Source organism: Aphis gossypii, chromosome 2 (genome assembly GCF_020184175.1).
Source record: "Aphis gossypii isolate Hap1 chromosome 2, ASM2018417v2, whole genome shotgun sequence".
Lineage (NCBI taxonomy): Eukaryota > Metazoa > Arthropoda > Insecta > Hemiptera > Aphididae > Aphis > Aphis gossypii.
Window position 1 is genome coordinate 75,498,477 of NC_065531.1, and position 17,039 is coordinate 75,515,515.

General features: G+C 24.1%; 1 protein-coding gene across 1 annotated transcript in view; it reads left to right on the top strand.

Annotated features, from left to right (window-relative positions):
* Positions 1-8,859: 8,859 nt before the first annotated feature.
* Positions 8,860-17,039, top strand: part of LOC114120512 (uncharacterized) — a 69,500-nt gene continuing 61,320 nt past the window's right edge. The window contains exons 1-2 of the mRNA XM_027982433.2: positions 8,860-8,990; positions 12,685-12,734. Coding sequence (XP_027838234.2) covers positions 12,713-12,734 — 22 coding nt within the window. The 5' untranslated portion in view covers positions 8,860-8,990; positions 12,685-12,712. The remainder of the gene's footprint in view (positions 8,991-12,684; positions 12,735-17,039) is intronic.

Genomic DNA, 17,039 nt, shown 5'->3' on the forward strand with positions numbered 1-17,039 from the left:
ACGCTCGTACGTCAGTGATTTTTGCCTACAGTTAATTTGTACGCATTATACATATATATATTATTATACGTTCTCGGCCGTAATTTTTCTTTTCGTTTCATTTGTGTTTAGAACCGTTCGTCATACATTGACGGAGGAGAGGTACACGTGTTTCTAACCCACACCACCGCCGCCGCCGCCGCCACTTATTCAGATTCGAACCTAGATTTTCTACACGCGTTTTCAACCCCGCCTTAATTTTTTTCTCTCTCGTCTCTCTGGATGTAGCATCCATCTCCGGTTCCGATCCATCGTAATATACACTCATACAGCTGCAGTGTATAGTCTTTTATCTGGGCTCGTATATTATAATAGCAGGTAGGTATATATATATAGTATATTATACGTATACCGGTCGCTGCGTAGAGTGTGACGTGTGTCAAACGTTTTGGTAGTCGGTTCTATATCGGACGGAATATTCATAATATATATTATTGTATATAGTGTAAAGCGTTTTCACTTACGTGATACGAACACACAGGTCCGGTTAGGGTCGATGCGGCGCGGCCCGGACCTTAAGACAATACGCAGAAAACTGCTCTCGTTTAACGCCTCAGAAAAAAAAAATGATAATTGACATCTATTATAGATGGATTGGGTCCGGATTAAAAAGTGTGAGTGCTGAATTCGCTCCAACGACAAATAGTACAACTGCAATTGTGTGGAGAAAATATGTTATTTCAAATTAAATTATTTGCTACACCCACACGCGAGCACATCAGTTAGCTATCTACGATTTACGGTAATCATAAAATATATTCAGCCAAAGTAACAGGCAGAAAAATACAACGAATTTATCACGAATAAAATAGGTGACGTTCGAGAAAGAATATCAACAGTTGGAATAATATGTCAAACTCGTTTATTTTTGTTTTTACGAATTTTATAAACAATTTTGTTTTTTCCTCTACGATTTACCATATACTTGTATGATTTACCATTTAGATGCAACATACTCAATAATCGCACACAAACAGTGTAATAATAATATTAAATAAATGCATAATACATACATGTATATTATTACAGAAATCCAGTTTACGAAGTATGATCAATCTCCTCGTGTTTTCTAAGTTCTAGGTTTTTGTATAAGGGTAGTTCTAAAAAATACATACGAATAAACAAGATAAAAAAAAAAAAACACAGAAATAGAATTTACCAAACACGTAGGTATTTATCTTATGGACACCGGTTGTTATCTGGTGCACGCCGACTACCTATGGAAACGTAAGAAGGGGATACAAATTAAAATAGGCTAAATTAATGTATTCGGCGAATATATGAACCATATAGTGGCAAGTCGATCGTCACTCGCTGCACAAAATATTATAGTACCTTACAAATCCATACAAATATGTAAATTGTAAATATAAAATACATATATGTTTAAACGTAGGTATTACATGTGAAGGGTTGAAATGGAATACATATCTGAATGAATCCGAAAAATAAACAGTCGTGATGGGATAGAATTTTTTTAGATACCTGTAGCTATGTTATACGTGCTAGATAACAAAATAACATGCAATATGCATTTATTATACTATACAACTGCAGCTAGCATGTATACATACATATATATATACACAAAAATACTGTCGATACGTCTGTTAAGGTACGAATATCATATTTGATGGATGGAAATCGTTTTTGTTACGTCTTTTGAATTCTGATCGGAACTAGAAAATGTTATGATTTTACAATAACCTGACTTTTTTTTCTTTGATTTTTTTTTTTTTTCATAACATCTTATAAAAAATAAAACAAAATTATAAAATTTACGTTTCTATACGTTTCATCTTATACGGAATAAGAAAGTCAACACCTATTTATTTATTTATTTATTTTTTTTTTGAGGAATAATTAATTAAATTATTGCAAGACACATAAAATATAATATATTTTATTGGTCGTAATACTCGTAATTCATCTGTAGTATACAAGTATTTAGTACACTTTGTAATAAGTTATACTAATAAAAGTTTTATAATTCTTTATCGAAATATTCCATTAAGAAATTATACTAAAATTAATTAGTATAATGTAGGTACTGAATCGAAGTTTATAAGTTAATAAAATAAAGTTTAAAGCGTACAATCACATTTACATTTCATCAAAATAGTTTTACCATAATATTTTTAAAATGCATAGCAAAAAAACACATGGATACATTTTAATAAAAACTATGACTTATTTTTTTAACAATAATATTTTTAATGACTTTATGTAATATGTTAGTTATTAATATTATACTATGTTAAAATGCAATTTTGTTTTCACCTTTGTGAATTCTTAGAATAATTTCTCTTTGTAAAATATATTTTCGAAAGCTTGTGAATGGTCGAATATATCTCAAAAATGGAAACAAAATTTACGTATATAATATTAAAATCAATTAGGTTATAACTATTAATTTATTTAGATTTCCTTTTTATAAAAGCATTTTAGACTTTGATAAAATAATATGTTTTATTGAAAACGTTACCTAACCTACTGTTGATTTTGGCTCCATTGTCTTATGTTTTTACTGTCATACATTAAAGATCTGTTATTTTTATGTACACATATACTATATCATATATATAATATATACGATATAAATTTCTATTTTTCGGAAGGAAAGATTAAAAAAATTTCTTTCCCTGTAAATAATAAAATAAATATATATATATATATATATTAATTTGATGTATCTAATTTAAAATTCCTAACGAGTAAATTTTAAGTATAGTTAAAATTTTACTACTTACATAAATAGTAAATACGTATTTAAGATTAAAGACCTTAAAAATTATTTTTAAAATACCTATAATATTAAATCAATTTTTTTATTATACTTTGATATTTTTTAGTTATTATAAAATGTTTATAAATAAATTAATGTTAAATCATACTACAAAAGTATTCAAATTACTGTAGCTATCAAAAATTCTAAACAATTACCATAGATCTATCATCTTTGGTAAACAAGTTAAATAGCAACTATAAAATAATTGTTGATTAATTAGAATACCTACCACAACGATTTTAGAATCGTTATTCTTTAAATGATTCGTGGCAAAAACAGATCATTTCCAATTGAAAAACAGAATATGGTATTCCCACAGAAACAGAAAGTTCTTTTAGTAGTACTAAAAAAGTTCTCAAGATTTTTAAAATTTATTCTTGAAGGATATTTAAAAATTTCAAGGATCAGATTTTGTTGGTATATCTGCAATATTGAAAAAAGAGGTTAATGCTTGGTTAGGTAATATAACCAGAAAAAATATTAAAGTGGGGTTTTTAATTTTATAAATTTATTATTTTATGTAAATTAAACTATATATTATTATTTATATGCGCACTAAAAATATTTTTGCACCATATATTAGGTACTCCAATTTAATAGACTTTTAAACTAAATGAGTAACAGAGTAATTTCCAAATAACATTATTTATTGCGTTTTACTACGGAAAATCCAACAAAGTTTAACTTATTTAACTTTCACAATACGACGTTTATTTACTATTGAATTCAAAGCTAATATTTACTTTGTTGCACTAATTCGTACCATAGGTCGGGGTAATTTATTCTAACCTGGGTCATACTTACTCAATAATCCAATCAGAATAAATTCCATAAGGTGTATGCATAATACTATCATTGCTATAGCATAGTAATTAGTATTTTTACTCCATTGAAATTCAATTTTACTTATTCTACAGTTTATACAAGTGTTCAAAGTTTATATTGTTCAAATGTGGTTTGTAAATCCATTTTTTTTTTAAATTAAAAATGTATTTGACTAATTTAAAACACCACATATTTATATACTAAATTGATAACATAAAATGGAAATAAAATTATTATTTACTAACAATTGAGTTTACCGGAGTTGTTTTACTGATACTAATGACAAAAATGAATTTAAGTATATGCATTTATATTTTAATATGAAATAGCTAAATTATCATCTATATCTTTATATCATCTAAAAATAAACGACATTCATTAATTATAACTCAAACCGTTTATATTATATAATATAACATATTAAACACATCACTTCAATAAATATAGTTATACGATCATTTTAATTCTCAAACAACTTTAGCAATATTATTCTAGTATAGTGCAAAGGTATAAAACATACTCTTCTAGTTTTATATAAACGTAAAACACGAAGTTTGTTAGGAAAAATAAGAAAAGTAAATTTTATTTTCTTCGGTGTTTCATTAAATTAAAAACGACCACTTATAGACTTATGTTCTTATAAGTTCTATTCAATTCTTTTACGAAGAATAATATAGAATTCTATTCACTATAAGCCTATATATAGTATAAAGCTCTTTCACCGAAAACTATTCACATATGAAAACCCATTAATTTAATAGAACACTTATATTAAATCACACCAACAGAAAACTTACTTCACAATTAATCCAAAACAAATTACGGTAAGTACACATTCACAACATAGTATACGTAGCCACGGTGAGGCACACAGGTAGGTAGGTTAACGAAAATTAATGTTAGTTTACTGCTTAATATATTTTTTTTACATCAAATTAACTTCAATAAAAATATAATATAAATTAGATGAAAATAAATCGTACATAATTATTATGTATACCATATATCGTGCGATTTATAAATTCATATTATAGTAACATGACATAGTTTTATACATTAAATGACAATAATTATATTTACATTATGGTAAATCTTATACATAATCATAATATTTGTTACGATTATTATATACACATGACGTATCATATATATTATAATGCCGTGTTATGTTTACAGTTATTATATACTTATCTACTGCAAATCGTATTCGATTGAACAGCAATATTATTTTATAGACTAGTCGTTTTTGTTATCATTATTATTTACTAGGTGACTATTGTTGTACGACCAAGAGCAGTTTTTTGCATCGAGATATATTTTTTCCTATTTTATTTTCTGTTACTTTTTTCTTATTGTTATCTGGCACTGGGATGTAAAAATGAAAATCTTTTGTTCAATACTTATGTAATGTAAAAACTAAATTCCTGTACTATTCAGATGTGTAAAAACCACTTTAAAAATCGTTAAGCAATCTTTAAATTATCCAGTGATATTCATTTACAAGGCGCAACGTGAATAAATGATGATACAGTTTGAGTTTAGAAAGTTGAACTTTTAAAAAGTAAGATAATATTATTATTTTATTTTAATGGAAAAGGTTTTATAATTAATTATTAAAATATCAAACACCGTGCTAAAACCTACGTTTTATACGATTACCAAATTATAATAATTTCCTTAAATGGTAAAAAAAATGTATCTACTAAAAATGTACTTGTCATAATATTAAAATTACATAAATAAAATTAAAATAAAGTTTTTTATAATTTATATATAATAACATGTTTTTCACTTAATGTAACGGCGAGTATATTAAAATAAAATATTACATAATATGATTTATAATTTACTTTAGTGGCATTTATTTTGTATACAGTTTACTGGATTATTTGAGATTATACTGAGTTTATAGTAGTTCATGTTATACTCTCTGAAAATTAAAAAAAATAATATAGAATAATGGATGACCTAAAATTCACAAAGGGTAATAATTTAAGTGTTGTCTTGTTTATTTTTATCGAATACTTGAACGTCAATGTAAGTTAAATTTAATATTTATATTTGAACTATTATTATCATTATTATTTATTTTTTTTTTTTATCATTATTGCAAATATTATACTTTATTTATAATAAACAACTATCCTATAGAATTAAAATCTGTTAATAATAGTAAACAGCCAATAAAATATCACTGCAATTGACATTAAATTCCTGTTTTAAATTTCAAACGGTCGACAGTTGTTTAAAAAAAAGTATCATAATATATTATAATATTATGTCGTCGTTGACACGAAAAAATTTTTATAATATTTACATATGGTTTTTGAAATTTTGCTCTTCTTGGGTTCAGAAAAAATAAACTATTATTTGATGATATTATATATCTTATGTGGTATCGTATATCTCCATTAATGACAATTTATAATAAATAAAACTTCTTGTGTGTTAATGACACATCTATATATTTAAAATATATAATATTGATATTTGAGACTAATAATATCTATAAAAACTTTCCTATGTAAGATTAGCAAAAATAAATAAATTATAATAAAACTTCCAATGTGTCAAAACATTGAAAATGTATATAATATTTTTACAAATATTAAATTTCAGATTCATTATTTTTTTTCAAAATAAGATTTTATATAACTTACAAGCTTTACAATCGAATTATGTAGATCATGATGATATTTTACTTATTTTTTTCTTAACGTTTTTTATTTGTTTTAAAAAATAAGGGGGTTATCACATGTGTGGTTCTTTTCGTGTCAACGGCGATGTGTTCGATAATGATGCGTAATGTAGTGTTCTCTAATTTATAATTTATAAAATAACGGTATACACTTCAAAAATCACGGGACTGGAAAAAAAAATACTTAATGACCCTGTAGAATTTAAAAACTTAAATAAAATTCAGTTGTTTGAAATAAGTATTTTAATGTTTTATTATGCATTAATAAATAATGTTCACGTGGGTTCATATATCAGGCTAGTTCATAATTTTATTAATAAATGAACAATAAATAATTCACATTGAAGCAAATAATATTTAAAAGAAATACTAACAGTTTTTCTATTAACTGTTTTATAAGCTATTCAGCTAATAATAGCATAAGCACGCAATCTTAATAACAGTTTCTTCGTTTATGGTTTCTGTATATAGTATATAATATTATTGTATAGTAATTTATAAAATTGTTTATATTTTAAATTATTAAAATGTTAAAATGACAATATTAAAACTTAATATTATGATTTCAATAGTGTTATATTATTTTCTAAAATCATATGTCTACTAACAAGAACTATATTATAAGTATATAAAATATCCGTTGAAAATACATATTTTGTTGATTGTGTAATACATAATAGGTATGGTTGTTAATATTTTGTTGTTATATTAAACGCATATTATATTAATGCTGAGTTAATACTCTACATAATAATATACCAATATTATTATCATGGCGTGTTTTTATAAGTTTTAGATTATTTAACTTAATAAACAAACAGAAAACCGTGAATTAGTATCTTGTTTGTGACAATAATCAGCTCATTTAGTGTGAATTAGAGTACACCAGTCATATTATGTTGTATAATAAAACCCTTAAATAATTTCGTTACGTGTATAAAGGCAAATTAAAATATCATTGTTGTTGAAACTTACTATAGGTATTTATTACAGCTGTTTCTTGTCTACATTTAGCAGCACTGCAAGTACAATTGTATATTAATTATTATGCTTTTCTATGCATTTAATTCATAATATGATTTAACGGTTAATGAATATGTAGGTACATTGAACATGACGTGTATTTTCAATAAAATACATAAAATACACATTACACTTTTAATACATACAACTTCAGATTGTAAAATACATTAACTTTTGTAAAAAAAAACCTGCTTTAATTTTTTTTCTCGTTTTAATAGTGAAAAGTTATAACAAATAATACATAAAGAAACGAATAATATTGTACCTTTTAACATTATTTTATTTTAAATATTTTTTCCAAACATGGTTGCTTTTAAATAATACATTGAACAAACTAGTAATTTCCATTGAAATGCAGTGCACCTGGGTTTATAGAAAAATCCTCATTAAAAATATGTTGCCCAGAAGAAAAAAATACGTATTATTAATATGTATAGCTAGTAAACATACGAATTTATTAATATTTACATTATCACTCAAAAGGTTAAGTATAGTAAGGTTAGTTTTTTTATCAAAGTCGTTTATCCTATAATGTTTAAGATCAAAAATTAATATATCTATCAGCTTGTATAGGTAATAGCTGGTATGTAAGCAAATAATTTACCACTGATTTTGATTACTATTGGTTACGATCTATTATTAATATTTTAAATTTATGACAATTGAAAAACTTCAAATTTAATCAATTATTTCAAACGGTGGTCAGAGTACTAAGATTTTAGAATATTGAATACTATAATCCAGTAAATTTGATATCATATTCACCTTAAAAAAAAAGAAAGATCATGTCAACAAATATTTATGTATATATATATTCTGATTTACACGAATCCCATGGTCTGAATTCTATCATCCTTTAAACAATACAATCCGATGGTAAATATGTCTGGTGGTAAATCGTGATGTTTCTCAGAATGATACACGACTTCCGGGTAATTTAGTACGATGGTTTGATCTGAATTGATCGTTACTATATACGTGCATACAGTTCGGATCGAATGTTGTACATAAATAAACTTCTGTATCGTTTGATAAGCTTTTTCGGGACGATGTATATAATACAATGCTCGCGTATATGGCTGGAGGCTGACGACAGTCGATAATGGATCGAGACGAAAGCTAGAAAAACGATAAGCAAAACCGATAAAAACGGTCGAAGGCTGTCAATCGTCGTGACGGAATTAAGTCGTTATTTTCGGTCAAAATCGTAAAAAAAAAATAAATAAACAACGAGAGTCGGTCGTGAATAAACAAAGAGAATTTCAATTGGTAACAGCCCCGTCTTAAATGTCAACTTAGTCAAAACGCAGAAATTATGTAATATTGCATGCGCGTTCGTATAATATTGCGGAATAGGAACATAACGTTTACGCGATGATAATATATTATTATTGTTGTTGTTACGCGTATTTCGGGTCATGCGTGCCTTTAATCCTGGCGGAGGAACGAGATCCCTTCCGGGGGTGGGTGGGACGATGACGGTGGACTCGTGGACGACAGTCGTCTCGCAGCATCCCCCAAACGCACTCCTTTGGTGGTGGTCTCGCTCCGACGTTCGTCAGCCTCCCAAAGTACTCACGGCTTAGCTAACCGTCAATATCGTTACTCTGCGTTCAGGTAAATTATATTTTATTTGCCAACACCTATCGTAAGATAACGCTATTAGATCATAAAATATAGAAATTTTATTATTATTAAATTGTTTAGGACTGTAATATCTTTCAACATATTAATTAAATTATGATATTATAACTAGGATATACAAGGTGATTTAAAATGTATGTTCCAACTATTTTATCGTACAAATAAAAAATATAAATAAATAAATATATTCATAATAGAAAAACATGTTTAATACAACGATTGATTATTTAGGACAATTTAAAATTATGAATAATTTTTAAATATTTTTAATACATTCTAGGGAGAGGGTGGTTCGGGGCTCAACTTTAGAAATTTAAATAGCAACCTATAATTTTATTGTAATCACACTATGGAGAATTTTTTTCAGAGTATTTTGATACGTACAAGTCGAAATTTAGACGAGTAGTTAGTTATATGTATTTAAACTTAAGTAAGTGGAGTAGAGTACCTAGTATATATATAAGGATGTACCTTACAAAATTGGTCTACTACTCTGATAACTCAAATTTTAAAACGGAACCCCCAAATCCACTCCTTAAATATTATAAATAAAATAAAGATTACAAATCGTCTCAAATATTTCTAAATAAAAAACCAAAATCATATTAAAAATTTGTCATTATTATGAATATTTATATGATAAAATAGCTATAATATAAATGTTGAATCACCCTATTTATCCTTGTGTCATTGAATCTTAAAAATCACCGTAACTGATAAATTATAATACGCTTAAAATAATAAAAGGTGTTGGGCATGCGGATTTTTTTTTTTAATGAAGATTACCATATTCGTAACGCTATTTAAAAGTTTTGTGTAAATGAATATATAATTTTAGTTCATGAATTAATATCATCGTCTCACATAACATTATTCACTGTTCGGTATACAATAATATTATAACTGTTTAGAATTCAAGATTGTAAAAAATTAATATTCCTTTTACAATATTTTACTATTTTATACACTAAAAGTGTGATATTTCAGATCAAATCACTTTATATTTATTTAGCTAACTATGAATAAATATTATGTATTTTAATATGTTTATATATAGGTATATATATATATAATATATAGATTTAGATTATTAGTGTAATATTGTATGTATCATGGTTTGACTGTTGATGAATATAAAAAATATATTTTAAACGATTCCATTTATAATAATACAAGATTAGTTTGAGCGTGCTCTGTTATTTTAAACTATGAAATTGAAATGCATTAAATTTTATTTTATTTACATGAAAAAAAACTAAAAATGATATAGGTACGTTGTTCTTTTTTTTTGTATAAAGGTATTAGCTATAATATTTCATAAGAAATTCCTTACACCTACTTAATATAGTAGAACACACGAACACATAGTTTTATATAATAGTTGTATTGAAAAGTGTACATAAATGTGTATTTAGAATATCAAATATATGTACATTATCATAACATATAATAAGAAAAAAAAAATAATATAAACGTTAAACAATTTTATTATTTTTCCTTTGTTAATTTGTTCATGCAAACTTAGTATATAGATTTTCTTTAAATACTGTATGATTATTTTGCTAATATTGTTAATTTTTTTTTCTTTTAATACAATAAAACAACAAAATTAACGATGTGCTTTTTGAAAATATAAAACATTTGATTATATATTGTTAAGTAGGGTGAAGATGATTTCCTCTTTCATTTATTTTTCTATTCAATTTAAACCTACAAATAACTTTCAATGTAAAAAAATACATTTTCAAACATGCAATTTATTTTTTATTTATTTTTTGATTAGGATAGTAGTAATTTTAAATTATTTACGAGTTATTAATTTAAATATGCATTACATTCTGTTCACTTTATACATTATTTTTAATTTAAATGGTACCTACTTGATATATTTTTTTAATCATAAACAAGGTTTAGATTTTTTCAGATTTTTAAGTGATTTTACATTAATGGAAAAACTTACAGAATAAGCTCAGTAATACTTTTTATTAACCAAGTAATTCAAACTTTATGTTATATTTTTTGTAGAAAACTATCAAATTTTTAAATTTAAAAATTTGTAAATGGACATTTTTTTAGGTCAGATGTATTTTAGTATCTATAATTCTATTTATTAATTGGGGATCATGATTAGTAGTCATTTAAGATTCTAAACCAATATAACATACAATACATTGGTTTTATAATTATATCGGTATATTTTTTTAACATAGTTATGTTTTAGGCTGGTTACAACTTATATATTTTCAAACCAATTTCGTGTTAAGGTACGTAGGTTGTCCCTAAAAATTAATACATAATATAATTAAGTTATCATAGCTATTTCATTGATATATTTTTCATCATAATATGTAATGATAGTTATAATATAACTTATATTTATGAATAAAATTGTTTGGAATTTGTTATTACTTTGAGTTTTGAACGTTAGATAAGTTATCGCGAACGTTAACGTGTCATAGATGAACATCATATTTTAAAATGTTACTATGTACTACAATGATCCTTAAAGATATATCATTGTTTTTCCATGCAATGGTGTAAATATTAAGTTTTTTATTTGTATCTTTTGACGTATTTTAGTGAAGTATATAAATTCAATATTCAACCATTTGTTTGATTTATGAAATAAAACTGAATCTAGTGGGGATATTAAAGAGAAATTGAGAATCGAAATATTCCAATGTTTTTTAAATTAAATAAATTCAATAAAAAATAGCATTTGAGACTTGACTTTTATCACAAAATATTTATATTATGATGTTCTTGACATAAAATAATTTCCAAAATACTTTGTATCTTTTTGTTATATTTATATTTGATGTATGATAACACTTTTGTTTGTGAGGTGAAAAGCTTTAAATTTAAATACAAGATTCTTCATAAATTTTGTTACCAAAATTAAAAAAAAACAGCTTAAAGACCAGTACATTTTATGAATGAATAAACAATTGAAAATTTGATTAAATTGGATATTCAAAAGTACAATAACTCTTAATTCTCTAACTAAGACTGTTTTTATTTTATGATTCAAATATTTTAGAAATTTGAAACAGTCGACTATTACTTAAATTATTATATTTTTCAATTTTTTGAATTCAATTAGTTTTTTTTCTAGGAATGTTAAAAATATTTTAATGCACTATCAAAAGCTTTAAAATATAATTCTATAGTTTTCATTATTATGCAACGAATTCGTTCACACTATTATACAGTACATAAGTTTCAAATTATTAGTTAATAATAGGATAAATATGATATAAGAATTTTTTACAGTTTAAAAATCCATATTACCAACATAGCAATATAAATATAATAAAATATCTAAAAAAGTATAAGCCGTTGGACTTCACTTAGAATCATTTTTTATATTTTATGATCTATCATTGAATTCAAATGTAATACGTATTACAGTGACCAACGTGGTAATAAAATACACTCGACATTTATATTACAGTAGAGCTATTTCCCTAGAGTTTTTTTCGCTCTGTGGTTTTCCTTTAGTCTATAGAATATGAAAAATTACATAGAAGTGTTTATGAAATTAGGATACTTAAGGACATGAATCTTTTTTTGTAGAATTTTTTAATTTAATGTAACCCTCTTTCAAGTAATATTTGTGGATCCGTAACACAATTCTAAAATGTTTGTTTTGCTTTTTTTGTTTCAGAAAATTTCAAATTGTACCTAACTGTAGAATGACTCTGTTTAATTTGAATAGTAAGATAAACTTTGAATTTTGTTATCTTAAAACGTAGGAAATAAATACACTTCACATTTATTTTTCATTTTTACGAATTTCTTGTTTTCGGGATGTCATCGTCAGAAAACATCACCTAAATAGATATTTAAATATATTTTTGATTATATAAAAAAATATATTTTAACTTATTTTATTGCCTTGATAATAAGTAACAATTAATAAACCTAATTATTTTATTATTTACATTTTACAAAGTAAATAAAACTAGTTCAATCATATTTAAAATGTGAAAATGAGATTTGTAAGATACCTTTGAAATGTATCTACTTTTAAAACCTATTTAGGGTTAAATAAATTATCAAAAGTACATAAGAATTTAAAATCTGAAATGCATAGTAAAATGTAATTTTCATTTACTTCAAAAGTAGGCATTAAGCAGTATTAGTTGTGTATAAACATATTGTCTGATATCAAAAAGTATTCTATAACGACAGTTGGAAAATGTAATAACAGGTAAAATTATGTTATTAACATTATAATGCGGGGTTTTTACTCAAAACCCCGTCTTTACCTAAGTATTAATACGAGCATTCCTTATTACCACCTTTTAACCACTATTTGTTATTTTTTCTTTTCGAAATTCATATTTCGTTTATTGTAAACAAAATATATTTATAATTTTTATTTTATATTTCTAATAAAAATGATTTCACTCAAATATTCAAGTATTTTAACTACATTTTTAGTGTCTGTATAAAATGAATCATATTATTATTAATGTTATTCTTTTCAACCAAAGATGATTTTTGAATTATGGTGGTAGATCGGTAAATAATCTTATAACCAAATAATCAAAGAATTCACAAAACTAAATGCCTATCTATAACTCATATAAAAATTGAATCGCAGAACTGAACTATCTGTTACACACATAATAGCTATCTGTATAATCAATACCGGATTGAGCAGAAGATATTTTTCACACCTTCACATTGTGCTCGGACCCAATCACGTAAAAAACGTATACATGATAAATTTTCCTACGCAAACAAAACTGTATAATAAATAAAACTGCTGTAATCTAGTTGTTTACTTTATTAATATATAATATTACTACCTATGTAACTATTGTTCATGGTATTAAATTTATTTTAAGATCGATAAAAAAAATAAAATGAGTTTTATAATAAATTATATAGATATCTTTTATAAGTTTACCATATTTCAACTTTTCATTTAAATGTTAGCAAAATAATATTATTATAATAATAAAATAAAAATATTTTTTCTATACCTAAATATAAAAACATAATATGTAATACAGACAAATTGAAACTTGGAGCATTGAAATATATTAACAATTTTAAATATTGCGTTTTAACCACTTATTTGCTCAAATATTTGTTTTTAATTTAAGATTAAACATACTTATAATTTTATTCAGTGGTTACATGTTTGTTTTGAATTTTAAAGAAAAACAAATCAGTAGTTATTATATTATAAGTACATTCGTTTGCAGTTTTGTATAATGTATATGTGTATTAACACAGCATCTTTAAAAAAATGTTTGTCTGGTTTACTAAAATAAGGTTCAAAACCAATATTTGAAGTAGTGTATCTATATGTACAGTGTACATATGATATTATTATATCATAATAATCAATCATGAATAATAAAAAAATATTTAATCATGAATGCAATTTTAGAAATTCTAAAAATATGTATTATAAACGTGATATTAATTTATTTCCTCTCTTTTAAAATGATCAAAACACAAATTTTCTTGAACGAACTCCAATTGTTCACCAAACTCTAAATTAAGTACTTATTAATACGAAAAAATATACATAATATTATAATATAATTATATAAACCATAATAATATCTCATTATAAATAATACATAATATATTTTTTTTTAACTTTTATTTTCGTATTACGTGTAAATAATATCCATATGTGTGAATGTTAATAAAATATTTTATAAAGTATAGAAAAAAAATATAATATTATAATATACAATTTATTTGACTTAATTTAAGACAATTTTACTTAATAAAATTACTATAATCTAGTCGAAAGCAATCCGTATGATATTTAAACGATTAATTATTTTTTTATAGCAAACATATTAAATTTGGGAAACAAAGGAAACTCATTCGACCATTTTTAATTGTTTTATTCTCGTGGGACGCTCTAAAATTAGAGGTAATAAGCCCTTTGCTTAAAAAATAAAAACATGTTTTAGGGTTTTCATGCTATCGTAGATAATATTAAGCTATTATGTATGTTGTTAAGCTTTAATGGTTTTTGTAAAAAAAAATATGTATATCCCACTGATAATAATATTTTACAAACGGCATAAATTGTTATTATTTCTTGAGTATAATGTTTATAACATAGTGGTAATAAGTACCATTGACTATTTTTATCATAAAATATAAATTCGAATTCGAATAAATAACATTACAAAACCAAGAATTCCCTCTGTTGGATTGTAAATATCGAGTATATCTTGTTATTGAATGGGTCATGGTAATACATACATGTAATTGAGTATATAAAATGATGATATAAATAATAAAATTGTGGAATGAATTATTTTTTTACGTTTAATATTTGTTGTGCGATGACTAAACATCAAAAACAATTTTAATAAAATGATAATTATACATTTGAAAGTTCATATAATCAGAATTTGAACTTTTAATTCACTTTGAGCTATTTTTTTCAATTTAAATTTCAATAAAAAATGTATGAGCCATAAATTGTGTAATTAATTTTCAAACCTTATTTAGTATTAAAATTAGTTTGTAATTAAAAGTGTATAAAATATTAAATTGTATAACATTTTTAATTATAAAAAAAAAAAAAAATAGATATTAATTTATGATTTGAATGTTATGAGAGTAAAAATGCATGTGTTATTAATGTGGTCATAAATATATCAGTTAATGTATATACGCATAGTAATAGTTCAAATAATTTTTTTAAGTTTCCCCTATTATTTTACATTCTTCGTTGTTTACAGGAACATTTCCATGCCCATCCTACATGGTTTATTGTGTTGTCAGTGACTTTTTTTTTAAGTGTACTTACAAATTGTACATTTTGTGTAACCACAATACCTTTTGGCATTTGGGTTCTCTGCCATAAATTATATCTGCAGCCACGTACCCTCAGAACGGTTATTTCAACTTATAAACCACTGTCCGTATCAATGTGAAATGTATTGGGTTAAATGTCTCACCTGTATAATATGTACAATATGTTTAAAATTATTTCTATACTATATCCCTACGACCCTACCATTTTAACCAGGATTCGGTTGATTATATGATAATGTTTATGGTGATTTACTATTATTATTACTGTACAAATCTATTATACTCGATAAAATATTGATATTAAAATCATTATTTTCTTATACGCAACAATTTTCAAGAAGTAAAGGAAATGAATGCCAATTGATTGTAAATATTTAATTTTTTTTCTATAGTGAATGTATGTGGATTAATTTTTTATCATGACCAAATAATACTAAACAAATGTTATTTGAAAATCATAATTAAAATGTATCTATCAAATAAATATTTGTTTATTATTTATTTAAAATAAATACAAATCACCAATATATAAGGTATCATTAAAAAGAAATTAAATTGTTTATATAATACTATGAGATTTGTAGGTTATATTAAGGTTTTTAATGGTATCATGTGATAACTACTAAAAAATAATTTAAAAATTCTCAAACGACAAACTTCATAATATCTGCTTTATAGTTCTTGTTAATTTTTTTCCATTTATTAAAGCTTAAAGTATCTAATTTCCAAAATCAAAACAATAATATTCATTATTCATTCATCAAAACGTATAATATAACATATAATATATTTAAATGTTTTTTTTTTTTTTTGCAAAACACACAATTATACTATATTAGATGATATGGGGTTTTAACATTTGAATAACTCTACGTGTGTGTTTTCTTATTTTTAAAAATGCCATCATGAATTCTAATCTTAAAAATAATAATAATATCATACATTGGTAAATTATTATTATTTTATGTGGAATATATTATATCTTATATTTTGTATTACAATACTTTTTTTTAAATTCCATTAAAAAGTTATATTTTATGTGAATAAATATAGCTATGGATCTTCAAAAAGAATATATTATGACAACTTACTAAGGCATAGCAAATTTATATTTATATGTAAAATAGATAAATAACATGTTATTATTGTGTATTATTTAAACATAAATAGATTGACCCATTAAAAAATAATTAAATCAAACATAATTATATTAAA